This window comes from Anser cygnoides, chromosome 9 (genome assembly GCF_040182565.1).
Source record: "Anser cygnoides isolate HZ-2024a breed goose chromosome 9, Taihu_goose_T2T_genome, whole genome shotgun sequence".
NCBI classification, from domain to species: Eukaryota; Metazoa; Chordata; class Aves; order Anseriformes; family Anatidae; genus Anser; species Anser cygnoides.
In genome coordinates, this window is record NC_089881.1 from 2,601,481 (window position 1) to 2,614,507 (window position 13,027).

Genomic DNA, 13,027 nt, shown 5'->3' on the forward strand with positions numbered 1-13,027 from the left:
AACAAGGAAAGAAAATGAAGTTAGTAGAGAGGTATTTAATAATGAAATAAAGTATTGGCTATAAGAGCATTACTAATACCTCATTCTTACTTATTTATTTAATCCTTCGTATGATAACAAGCAATTTAGTACAACTGGGCTATAGTTACAAAATGACAATATTTGAATGATAAACCTAAAGTCATGGGCAAATAAAGTATGACGAGTGAGTTACAGACAGAAAATTTCTGAGATGACTTATTGTAAACATGGTTGTAGACTCATTTTTATTTTTTCAACTTCCTAGGAAAAATTGATAAAGTATGTAACAGACAGTGAAACTGTGGAGCCAGTTATCTCTCAGTTGGTAACCGTACTTCTTATCGGCTGTCAGGATGCAAATTCTCAAGCCCGACTACTTTGCGGAGAATGTTTAGGTGAACTGGGAGCTATAGATCCTGGCAGGCTGGATTTTTCAACAAGTGAAACTCAAGGAAAGCATTTCACATTTGTGGTAAGAAGTGTTGCTGTAGTGTTGTGCTTAGCATTAAAGTTTGATGGGATTTTTATTTTTTTATATGCTTGGGAGTAGGGAACCTCTTAGCTTTAGACTCTTTGAAAATCTCTACGTGCTTTGTCATCTTAACTGGCTTGTAGCCAGGCTTCAAAGTGACCATCTGAACATTAATTATACTTTGTTGTAATAAAATTGTGTAATAAAATTGTGTTTGTGATTGAGGCTGGTGTGGAGGATCCAAATTTTGCCTATGGATTATTGATGGAACTGACTAGAGCGTTCCTTGCTTATGCTGATAATGTTCGTGCTCAGGACTCTGCAGCATATGCTATTCAGGTAAGATACAATGTTAGATCTCTTTTATCTTCACAAATTACTTCCTATCACACTGAACACAGCATTATGAAATATAAATGTACGTTTTGCAGTACGTTTGAAACATCATCCTGTACAGTTTTAAATTACAATATAAAAGGTGATTCAGGGTCTTTTTTTTAACTCCTTGTTGCTCACTTGTCCATTAGAATTCGGGGGATTTGCCAAATAAAAGCATTTAAATAAAAGCATAAGTTTGTTTCTGTGTCATGTTATCAGAGAGATCTGATGTTTCAGAAGTAATTAAGTCTATACATAGTGATTCAAGGACTAATCATGAGATTGACATAGAAATTGTGCATGTTCCGTAGGCAGAAATTGAAAACAGCAAGTATTCCTAAGAGGGCTTCTGCTTACCCTTTTAAGAAGCAGCTAGTCTACCCTTATTTTCAGGCTATAGTCTTCTGTGCTGGTTTGCTATCTCTAGGCTGACTTTTTTGTGGTCTTATATATTTGTGAAAACTTCAGGATGACTTCATAGCTCTAGGAGAAAATTGATGACCCAATGTAGTCCATGGATTAAATTAGCTTCTGCACAAGAAAGAATCAGACTAGCTTCTAGTCCTTGTCTATTAGCACATGTGCAGAATGTACGATAATGTGGTCCAAACACCAGCCAGGAAATCTGGAGAATCTATAGTTAGTCAAAATCAACCCATGGGTAGTAACGGGGATAATGATCTTGGATTAAATTTTTATGGTTATAATTTTTGAATTAAATAATCTGTAATTTGTATTTTGTTCTTTGTGTACACCAATTTTCTTGTGATCATGAAGTATTTTCAATGCTAACTTGTTTATATAATCCATGCCTTTTCAGGAGTTATTGTCTATCTATGACTGTAGAGAGACAAACACTGACTGCTCAGGCTCCAGGCTTTGGAGGAGATTTCCTGAGCATGTGCAGGAAATCTTGGAACCTCATTTAAATACACGGTATATGACAATTTACGCAATTTCTTTTCATAACAGCTTTAAAAGCGTTTTTGTTTTTTTTTTTTTTAACCTCTGGGCTAGCAATAACATGATTTGGTATTATGGTTGTCACTCTTGTGTGAAGAGTGATATGTGTATATACAAACAGCAAGGAAGCTTTCCCTATATAAAGCTGCATTAGCATTTATTTGAATATATAACTTTTTGTAAATCAAACAAGCAGAATTCTTAGTTCATACGTTGCCCAGATACATGTGGTTTCCCTAGGACATTGTCTTATACAATGTTCTGATGCTGTTATTTCTGTTTGCCTTTCTCTCTACAAATTCTCACTAGTTTGTACTGACTTTGTACTCAAATCCATTAATATCCCTTTACTGATATCATTTATAGAAGTAGGAGGATCTCATTGGGTTTCAATTTAACTTGTTAAATTTGGTTGAATTAATGGTAAAGTATAGTGTGAAGAAAATTTCCTATTATGTATGTACCTTAATTTGAAATAATTAAAGTTTCCTTTCTGTTTCCTTATGAATACTGACTGTCATGCTCATCTGTGATAAGTTTGACCTTTTTAGAAAACTGATTCTTTGGCCTTTCTTGGCTTTCATATCTGTTCTGGGTTTTTCCCGTCAAAACATACTACTCAAATAAACATCAAGCTGCATTTCTTAAGGCTAATTTGAACAGGACTTTGAAGTATGCTTTAAAGTTCTGGTAGCATGTTATGTTGTTCATATGTCATGTTTCATTTCAAGAAGTTCTAGAAAAATACATTGGCTGCTGGATTTATTTATTTATTTATTTTTAAGATTCAGAAGTTGAAACCTTAAGATTCAAGCTAGGGAACTTTAGAATTAAATGAATGCTATAGTTTTTGCTTTGTTTTGTTTTTAATTATTATTATATATATATTTGAAATGTTTTATTAAAAGGGTACTTTAAAATTACAGGTACAAGAGTTACCAAAAAGTTGTTGATTGGTCTAAGATGAAGAAGCCAATTTACTTAAGCAAATTAGGTGATAATTTTGCAGAATGGTCAGCAACTTGGGCAGGTTATCTTATAACAAAGGTAAGATAATAAGTCTGCTTTCTAAGTTGGTATTCTTGATACACAGTTCTTGACCTAACTTCAGTTTCTGAAAGTAAGGGATGGATGAGGGGGATATGTCTTTTCTCTGGAGGCTTGTTATAGCGCATAGTACAGACTTCTTGCATCTTTAAGGTAACTGTGCACTTTCTCTTACCCAGCATTGCTTCTTCTTGGCTAGACTTGGCAGATAGTGCCAAAGCCAAAAGTCTAGGAAGTTTGCCTTTGTCCAAACACTGTTGTATAGTTGAGAGCACTTGAAGTGTCACTGTAAATTACCTGAAATGCTTCTGGAAAACCTCAAGGTACCTTGTCAGTTTCTGAAATATTTCTTTCATGTCCCCATAGATCCACAGTCCCAGCACATAAAAAGTACTTATCTCTCCCTTTCTTCCTTTCCTTTCGCCTTTCCTGCATCTAAGTGACCCACTGAAAATTTCATTTCTAGATCAACCACTCTAGAGAGTGACTTTGATTGCATTAGCTCAGTAGGTGTGGTGGCTTCTTTCTATTTCAGATAAAGATGAATTGATTGTCTTTATAACTTCCTAATTTTTTCATGTTTTTAAGTGCAGGATAGAGGCTCAAAGAAGTAGTAGACTCTCAGCCTTATGTTTTTTGTCTTTTGTTTTTTTTTTCTAATGGCCAGTGCAAGTTCACAGTGGTGTAGAAAACGGAAGTGGAATGTGTAAGCAGTGCTTGCCTGTCTTTTTGTGGTATCAGCAATTCATACACATAATAAAAGCTACCATCTGGCATCCATGTTGCAGGTTTAAGTTCGATGAATTTTCCGTAGGAGACTAGTATCTTAAATTCTGTTCCATCAAATACTTTTGTAATTGTCAAAAATAGACACCTGTTAAGTATTTGGGTATTTGTAATGATGTTTCTGCTGGAAATATTTTCTTGTAGGTGCGACATGATCTTGCCAGAAAAGTTTTTGATTGCTGCAGTATTATGATGAAGAATGACTATAAAGTGACAATTTATCTGCTTCCACACATCCTTGTCTATGTTTTATTGGGGTGCAGCCAAGAGGATCAACAAGAGGTAAGTATGAATTCTGCATGGGAGCATTCAGGAGCTGTTCTTCCTCAGAGCTGTTCAGCTCTGCAGAACTACTGTAGACCTACGTGAACAAATTGTAGTTGTTAAACACTCTCCCCTTCCCCTACCCTGCTACATTTTCAGCCAGGTTTTTTAATAAATTTGTACAAGTTTGTGTTCAATTGCTTTTCAGTGGATTTATATTTCTTAAAGTTATTTCAGCAGGGCCTAGGAGAAAAGATACCATGTTGTTAAGTAGGATTGCAGTAACATTAGGAGATGCAGTGGCACAAAAAGGAAGAGAGGGCAAAAACTAAGGAATAAATTGAACTTGTACACTTCTGAGAACACAGACCCATAATTTTTTCTTTCCCTTGCACACACTTACGATTCAAGTACAGGAACCTGTTCAGATATGACACTCATGCAGAGCAGGGACAGGAGGGAAAAGCATCATCCAGGAATTAATCTTTCCTTTAGTTTGCTTTAGCAGAAATTGAAGAAACTGAAAAATACAGGTTATGTTCTATTAATTTGAAGTTTCACAGTTAAAATAACGGTGTTGAAACATTCTGGGTGTGTAGAAGGAGGTCGTTAGGGGTATGTTCTTCTGCGAAGGAATGCATTCACGATAAGCGTAGAATCTTCTGATGATTTGTACTGGGTTTGTCCTTTCTTCCTCTTAAGATCACCAGACAAACAGGGCTTATAAATAAAGACCAAATTATTAACGTAAGCACTTAAAATATCTACTATCTTCATTTTTTAATGTTAATTTGTTAATTATGTTAATATGTGCTGTTTTCTGCTCTGTTGGTGTCTGTATGGTACTTCTGTTTTTCACCACATTAACGTTTGTGTAGGTTTACATGGAGATTATGGCTGTTCTGAAACATGATGACCAGTGTACTAGGAGACTTCAAGACAGTGCATCTGATCTAAGCCAACTGAGCACGCAGACAGTGTTCTCCATGCTCGATCATCTAACTCAGTGGGCTAGACATAAGTTTCAAATGCATATTGCTGAGAAAAATCCTAGCAAGTCTAGCAAAGACAGAGGCGATCTAAAAAGTAAGTGATGCTTACTTTATTTCAAGTGGTGTTTGCATTCTTCGAATAAGTTTTTTAATGTGCCACTTCACATTATGACCATGTAAGAATGCAATATTACTATAATGTTAGTCTGCTTTACAATTTTTTACTATCATATTGTGATTTCCACCTCCCTCCCCCAATTTAATTGTTTTGAGTGTATATTTTAAAAGTAGATTCAAAGTTTAAAAATTAAATGTTAATTTTTGGTAGCTTTCTAAAAGCTCATTTTAATTTATTTTATGGTGTCTTGCAATATGTAGGAAGTTCAGCAATATTGATTTACTGTTGACAGAAGTGAAAAATATGATCTTAGGCTAATTAGTTTTTCTCATTAAATTGTGAATTACATGAATTCTAATGCATAGGGGTATTTCTTACAAATGAAACCTCAATGATGGACTTTTAAAATTGGTTTTATTCCATAGCATCAAGTGAGGACTGCGGAGAGTATCAAAATGTGACACGCTTTTTAGACCTTATACCTCAAGATACGTTAGCTGTGGCTTCATTTCGCTCTAAGGCTTACACAAGGGCTGTGATGCACTTTGAATCATTCATCATAGAGAAGAAACAAAATATTCAGGAGCATCTTGGATTTCTTCAGGTTCTGCAGTTCTTTTGTTTTTTGTTTGTTTTATTTTAAAATGACATTAAATATAGATGAGTAAAGCTTTGTCAGATTATTCTTTGAGATGGTATGATGTGTATTGTTATTACAGTATAAGATGATGACTATTGCAGTATGCTAAACAAAAGAAGGGCTCAACTTTGGAAGTTGTCTATCAAAACTGATGTTTATGATGAAAGCTTAAGGTCAAAAATTCCTACAGAGTAATTTGCTCTGTGTTTTCAACAATACGTGTGATTCTGAACACATTATACGTAAAATATCTTCTTGCTTTAAAAGAGTTGTTTTCAATGTCCATTTTAAACTCTCTTTTTGAATAAAGAAATTGTATGCTGCTATGCATGAGCCAGATGGAGTAGCTGGGGTGAGCGCAATTCGGAAAGCAGAACCATCTCTCAAAGAACAAATCCTTGAACATGAAAGTATTGGCTTGTTAAGGGATGCTACAGCCTGTTATGATAGGGCTATCCAACTGGAACCTGATCAGGTAAATATATATTTAATCTAATAATAATTAGATAATACAATAATTAATACAAACAATTACAAAAATACCTCTTTAGAATATCTAAAATATTTAAGTAAAATATGAACATAAGAATTCTTCATGACATTTGCTGAATAATGTATTGCTATTGGAAGTGTCTTATCAACTGAAACAAATCTCTGGTTGGGTCCATACTGTAATTTGCTGGCTTGGGATAATAGTTGATGGATGCTTATGTCCAGGTTGTTTTTTTTTTTTTTTCTTTATTCCCATTTCCAGATTATTCATTACCATGGTGTAGTGAAGTCCATGTTAGGCCTCGGTCAGTTATCTACTGTCATTACACAGGTGAATGGAGTACTTGCTAACAGGTACGATAAGCATTTAATAAGATGTTTGTCTGAGTAGTATGAAGTTCGTGTGTTATACATATGTATCAGTAGTCACTTCTTGTGCATTATCAAGCATATCCAGCTAGCAGTGTAAAGCTAGCAGTGTAAAGCTAGAAAAGTTCTTCATCTAGAAGTTTATTATTTCAAGACGTCCGAGGCATTAGTACTTTTATCTGTGCTGTGTGCAGTGTTGAGTTGTACTTAAAAGAATAGAATCCTTTATTCATCATCATCGTACGTGTTGCTTGTTCCATAGCTATTCCATAGTCTAGTAGGAGGAATGGATTGGAAGGTAATTTTTAAAATGTGCCATAGAAGTTAGAGACACTATCTGGAAATTGAATTTAGGGGGTTGCAGTTGCAGTTATTTTTGCATCAATGCATATCCTTTGGTTTTATTGTATTTTATTAAAAGTAAGCTTACCTTACTTCTTTTCAAGCAAAACAGAATTTCGTATAAAAAATATTTGTTAATAAAACGTGGAAGTAACATATTGGAGTGAAAACAGATAAATGAGTTCAGCACAAGCTTTTATTTCTTTTGTTTTCTTCTAATAGGTCTGAGTGGATTTCTGAATTGAACACGTACAGAGTTGAAGCAGCCTGGAAACTGTCACGGTGGGATTTACTGGAAAATTATTTAGCTTCAGGTAAGTTTTATCAAAATAAGAACACTCCCTTACATTCCTGAACCAGTGTATGTTTTAATCTAATCTTCAATCAAGGGGCAGTGACTGTAATTTTTTATTTGTGAGTTTTAATGGGGGAGCTTTGTTCCTGACAGTCTTCTAGATTTTGTGAATGTATTTGACTGTGAGCTCTATAGTCCGTAAGTAGAAATCTAAAGTGAGTATGACATCAAATTTTTTAGGGAGCTGTTTTAGGTTGTGGGGTAGAATTACAGAATATTTCTAAAATTCATTTAATTAGTTCTGAGAAAAACTCATGCTGAGGAATTTCCAGTAGTAGGTTAATACAAATTATTATGTTCAGATTAAACTGTGAAAGAAAGAACTTTGAGAGTTTGGTTTTTTGTTTTTGTTTTTTTTTTTTTTCCCCTCCCAAAGATGTGAAGTCCACAACTTGGAGTGTCAGACTGGGACATTTACTATTATCAGCCAAGAAGAAAAACGAAGTAGCTTTTTACGAAACACTCAAGATTGTTCGAGCAGAACAGATTGTGCCCCTTTCAGCAGCAAGCTTTGAAAGAGGATCCTATCAGCGAGGATATGAACACATTATCAGGTTTCTGATTTCCATATATCACTATTTTCAAAATGACATAATTAAGTGTACAGCAAGAATTTTCGGTTTCCACAGTAAATAATACTGATACATATTTACTGTCATTCTTTTGCATACTCAGCGAAATTGAAACCTTTGATTGATTGGGAATTTATTAAATACATTTTTTTCCCTGGGAAAAGTATTCACAAAATCTGGTGGCTATAGTCTTTAAAAAAAAATGAGCAAGCAAGTTTATGTAAACATCAGGTAATAAAAAATCAATGATTGAATTGCATGCTTAAAGTAGTACATACAGGCCAGTAGCTCCAATAACTTAAATCCATTAACATAAGATTATTGGTTTTTGATATGTACAGTGGCCTGAAAAAGCACTCTCTTCTTCTGTCAGCAAAGAACAGTAAGAACTGAAAACCCACCCCTTTTAAGTGTTTTTTCTTTTTTAATCAGTTTTGAAGTAAGTAGCCTTTTTATTAAAATAATATTTATTATATTTTTATTAAAATAATAGGTCCTCTACACTGTAAATGCATATTTATGGCAAGACCTTGTTAATGTACGTATTTCTCACACTTGTTTGATTTAGCCATTGATCTTTGCTATTTAGAAACTTTCATACAGTCACTGTTTCTCTATCATATGTGCACATCATATTTAGACTGCTGATGAGAACTTAGAAGTTTACAAGCTCTCAGCTTTGCAGCTTTACAGCTAATAACAGTATTTTTGATAAATGGAGCAACTTTATAGTAAATGAGGTGTTTAAGTATCAGTACATTGCATCCAAAAGGGTATTCATAGAAAATATCAGACTTCTCAAATAATTTTTGCTAAAAATAATGGATATAAATACTGTCTTTCTAACAATTGACTTCCTCTCCAGGTAACCTTCATCATCTTGCGTTCAGGAGCTTGGTAGAGGAATAGTGAAAAAATAATTAGTCAGCCAACAACTCCTTGCTTCTGTGTGTTTGATTTTTGGTGCATTTTTGCTTTTAAAAGAAGTCTTCCTATTTGAAGTTATTTTTATATGGCCAGCTTTTAGAAGAAAATGCCAAAAAGCTTTGTGAAAGTTGCATGCGTGTGCTCACACACATATGAAACAGCAAGCAATTTTCAACAGTTTTTTGTTTTGATTCTGCTGTAATAGGTTGCACATGCTGTGTGAGTTGGAACATAGTATTGGACCAATGTTTCAGCAACTAGATGGTGACCACAGCAGAGATTCCCTGAACTGGTGCGCTCGTATTGAAATGGCCCAGAACTCTTACAGAGCAAAAGAACCTATTTTAGCACTGAGAAGGGCTTTGCTTAGTCTCAGTAAAAGGTGAGAACATGGCTATTTCTTGTCTCTCCATGTTGTATTCTCAGTCACACTGTGGTTTCTCATGCATGTCAGAACAGAGAAGATAAAACTTCTGGAAATTTATGTTATAGACAAAAGCAGACCTCTCCAATATTGTTTACATTCAAAATGTAAGGAAAAAGTGTTGTGCACAGGAAAGATAACAAAAAAACAGGGGATAGAGTATTTTATTTAAACAGAAAAAAGGCAAAATATGTTAAAAATAATTTTGACCAATTGCTGTGTCGTACATCGTTTATTGAGAAATTCTATGGGTTTCAGCATGTTGTGATATTTTTAAACTGTGACTGAAATTGTTTTCTGCAAAACTTTCTGCAGCCAGGATTACAATGAGCTTGTTGGTCAGTGTTGGCTCCAGAGTGCTAGAGTTGCAAGAAAAGCTGGTCATCACCAGACTGCATATAACGCTCTCCTGAATGCTGGGGAATCTACACTCTCAGAACTTTATATAGAAAGAGCAAAGTGGCTGTGGTCCAAGGTAAACAAAATCAAAATTGAATTTACTTTCTTACATGTAAGAAAATAATCTTTAGTCTTCAAGGGGAAAAAAAAGGCACATAATCATTGTCACACAAAACACATCAGCTGGGATTGTCAATACGTTCTGATTGCAGTTGAGACATAGTAAGTTTTTGCATCCAACTGCTGGTCAGCCCTTTTCTATATCCACTGACTTTTCTGGCAATGGGTACGAACGTGATGGATTACCTGCTTCTATTGAAGCAGTCTAGAGTAATTTAATTGTAGTAGTAGATCTTTCTTTAATTTGTTTCCTTTTAACTAGTTAGAACTAGGCAGCAATCGGTATAATTATTGAGCTAGATCTGATGTGACAATTATGCTGAGATAGGGGAATATAAGAAGCATCTGAAGACAATAAGATCTCATGACCACAGGCAAAATGGTCTAGAACACTAAGGAACATAACTACCTTTGTAACAGCTGTAAGCTGTTTTACGTTTATTTAAACTATATAAAACGTTTTCGTCTTTCCATTAGGCTGATGTTCACCAAGCACTTATTGTTCTCCAGAAGGGGGTTGAGTTGTGTTTCTCTGAGAACAAAGCACCATGTAATACCAAAAATCAGCTCATCCATGGTCGGGCAATGCTGCTAGTGGGCAGATTTATGGAAGAAACTGCTAACTTTGAAAGCAATGCAGTTATGAAAAAGTATAAGGTAATTCAATATGCTGGTGTTAACAACACAGTAGTTTTTAATAACAGATCTCTTAAGAAAAACAGCATTATGCTCCTGATAATATCAACCAAGCATAGCATCACTGGTATTGAATGGTATATCAATGTGATTCTTCTTGTAAAGATTTAACTATCTAAATTAATTTTAAAATAACACATAAATTCAGGGAGATCTACAATTCCCAAGTATAAGGATACCTAATATGACAGCTGAAGTCCAAAAAAAAACAACCAGGGGTGTATGGATTTTTTTTCCCCGATATACATACAAATTAGAATCCCTCACTAAATGCAGGGTACTCTACAAAGACAGTGTTAAGACTCTTCAGCGTTACTTCTCTCTGGTAATGAGTTACAACTCTGCTTCAAATATGTTTCAAACCTTTTAAGAACTAGGAAGGAGGCAATTGGTACGTTTCTCTTCAAGAATACAGCAATAGTAGGTCTATATTGTTAGTCTTCTTTAAACATAGTATGTCTCCTGTTCAATTTTTGGCATTTGATACTATTGCTATTTCCTGCTATCTTACTAATTAAAATACTACTGTAACAGTTATTTAGAGAGAAGTCTAACAGCTGTATCAAATCAACTGAATGTTGGAATAATGAAAACTGGTGCAATTTCATTGAACTATATAAAAGCACTAATGCTTAGCATTCTCTACTGTCTAAATACTGGATTTGGAAGCAAACCAGTGTTACAGATTGGATGTGTCATTTGCAAATTTATTTATTTTCTACTATATGCCATACAATTTCGCTGCTTCACTTTTCCAAAAACTTAAGGAAACACAGTATTTAGATGACCAGGAACTTGATTATAATATTTTTAATGCAGCTGTAATCCTAGTTGAGGAATCCTATATCATCCTGTCTTAAATTCTCTTGCTGTCTCCAAGTCTAAAAGATACTTTAAAAGCAGACTTCTAGTTTACACAAGACTTGATCTTGGGGCAAAATTATAATTTTGGGGTCACAATTAATACTTTTCTGTACATACGTTGCACAAACATAGCTAATACAAGATTCTTTGTTTCTTGAGATTTTTTTCTCCAATTTTACTATCCTATGACAAAGTAATTATATATTTCTGTTACAGGATGTTACAAATTTCTTGCCAGAATGGGAAGATGGACATTTTTATCTTGCTAAATACTACGATAAATTAATGCCAATGGTAACTGATAACAAGATGGAAAAACAGGGAGATCTGATTAGATACATAGTTCATCATTTTGGAAGGTTAGAATCCATGGGAGCTTTGTGTGGTTAATACAGGAAAATGACTGTTATGACAAAAAAGCGTTTTATGGGAATACTTTGTCTTTCAACGATACAGACTGACTCCATTTTTTATGCAGTATAGTGGAACAAAATAATGCATACTTAATAACTATTTCTTCCTTCTGTATAAGTAATTGTCCTTAGTGTGTAAGATGGTAAGTTAATTATTCATCTGCAATTTTGATTAATATAAAACAGAACCCTAGCTATTAGTAAGCTTTTAGTTGTTGCAGATGCATTAAAACACTGAACATAAATTTCTAGTCCAGAATGGCACGTGAAACAATTAAGGATATAACTATAAAGTAAGTTTCTAATGCTTCTAATACATATCACTAACGTGCTGTGATTTCAACATGTAATTATAGGTCTCTACAATATGGAAACCAATTCATCTATCAGTCAATGCCAAGAATGCTTTCTTTATGGCTGGACTTTGGAGCAAAAGCATATGAATGTGATAAAGGTAGAACACTTTTTCCCAGTGCATATTTTGTCTGTCATGCTTTTGCATAGATGATTGAAAGAGCAGTGAAGTATTTCTACAGGTTTTTTTTAGATTTGCTGTCTGGATTATATGGAAACACGAAACAATTGTGGTTTTCTTTCTGAATTTATGGAATGTTAATGTACAGGACAGTATTAAGTGGTTTAAAATGCTCAAAACTTTTGGTTATGTAATGAGAAAGAATTGTTCCTCAGAATACTTAAGTCTTTAAACAGATTTAGAGAAAATCTTTGTACTGTCACCAGTCACCATTTCTAAGCTGCCTCCTTATGAGCAATGAGTAGTGTTTTTGTATTTGCTTGCTACAGGAAAAGGATTAGGTTTTGGGGCTTTTTTCCCCAATTTGCCTTGGTTCCAATTGTTGAAGGTATTTTACCCAAGTTAAAATGGGGAAGAAAAGATTTCTGTGAGTAATGTCCAGGTATGTGTAACTACGACCACGGATGCATTTTGTTTGCAGATTTTTGACCCAATGAAAATTGCAAACATTTCCTGCAGGTCTGGAGTGAAGCAGACAGACAGGTGTGGCTCCTTGATCTTACCCTGGTTCTGTACACGTAGGTCAGCTGAATGTGGTTGCAGTCACATCAGATGCATTTTTCTCTGATGATATTCATGCTTGATCCTCAGGTGCAAGGGTGGAGATAGGAGCAGATGTTCTCATTCCTTTTAAAGGCTTTCTTCATTTTCTCTCCACTAAAGAATATGGGAATCTTTTTTTTTTTTTTTTTCCTGGGGAAATACATGGAGTGTTTTTCTTGTTTGGTGTCTTTGTTTTGTATTGTTGTTTTTTGTTGTTATTCAAGAGCATGCCATGGCATCACTTTAGAGGAATAGTAGATGTCTATAATACCGACTAATTATTTGCTCACAGGAC

General features: G+C 34.5%; 1 protein-coding gene across 2 annotated transcripts in view; it reads left to right on the plus strand.

Annotated features, from left to right (window-relative positions):
- ATR (ATR serine/threonine kinase) overlaps window positions 1-13,027 on the plus strand; it is a 43,903-nt gene that overhangs the window by 17,404 nt on the left and 13,472 nt on the right. For both annotated transcript variants that reach the window (XR_007162963.2, XM_048062902.2), the window contains exons 22-37: window positions 287-493; window positions 719-832; window positions 1,692-1,807; window positions 2,761-2,881; window positions 3,812-3,949; window positions 4,810-5,017; window positions 5,467-5,645; window positions 5,992-6,156; window positions 6,436-6,527; window positions 7,107-7,198; window positions 7,616-7,793; window positions 8,944-9,120; window positions 9,478-9,637; window positions 10,159-10,338; window positions 11,458-11,600; window positions 12,011-12,108. Coding sequence is in view for 1 of the 2 variants with exons in the window: in XM_048062902.2 (XP_047918859.2) it covers window positions 287-493; window positions 719-832; window positions 1,692-1,807; window positions 2,761-2,881; window positions 3,812-3,949; window positions 4,810-5,017; window positions 5,467-5,645; window positions 5,992-6,156; window positions 6,436-6,527; window positions 7,107-7,198; window positions 7,616-7,793; window positions 8,944-9,120; window positions 9,478-9,637; window positions 10,159-10,338; window positions 11,458-11,600; window positions 12,011-12,108 (2,368 nt within the window). In the remaining variant the exon portion in view is untranslated. The remainder of the gene's footprint in view (window positions 1-286; window positions 494-718; window positions 833-1,691; window positions 1,808-2,760; window positions 2,882-3,811; window positions 3,950-4,809; window positions 5,018-5,466; window positions 5,646-5,991; window positions 6,157-6,435; window positions 6,528-7,106; window positions 7,199-7,615; window positions 7,794-8,943; window positions 9,121-9,477; window positions 9,638-10,158; window positions 10,339-11,457; window positions 11,601-12,010; window positions 12,109-13,027) is intronic.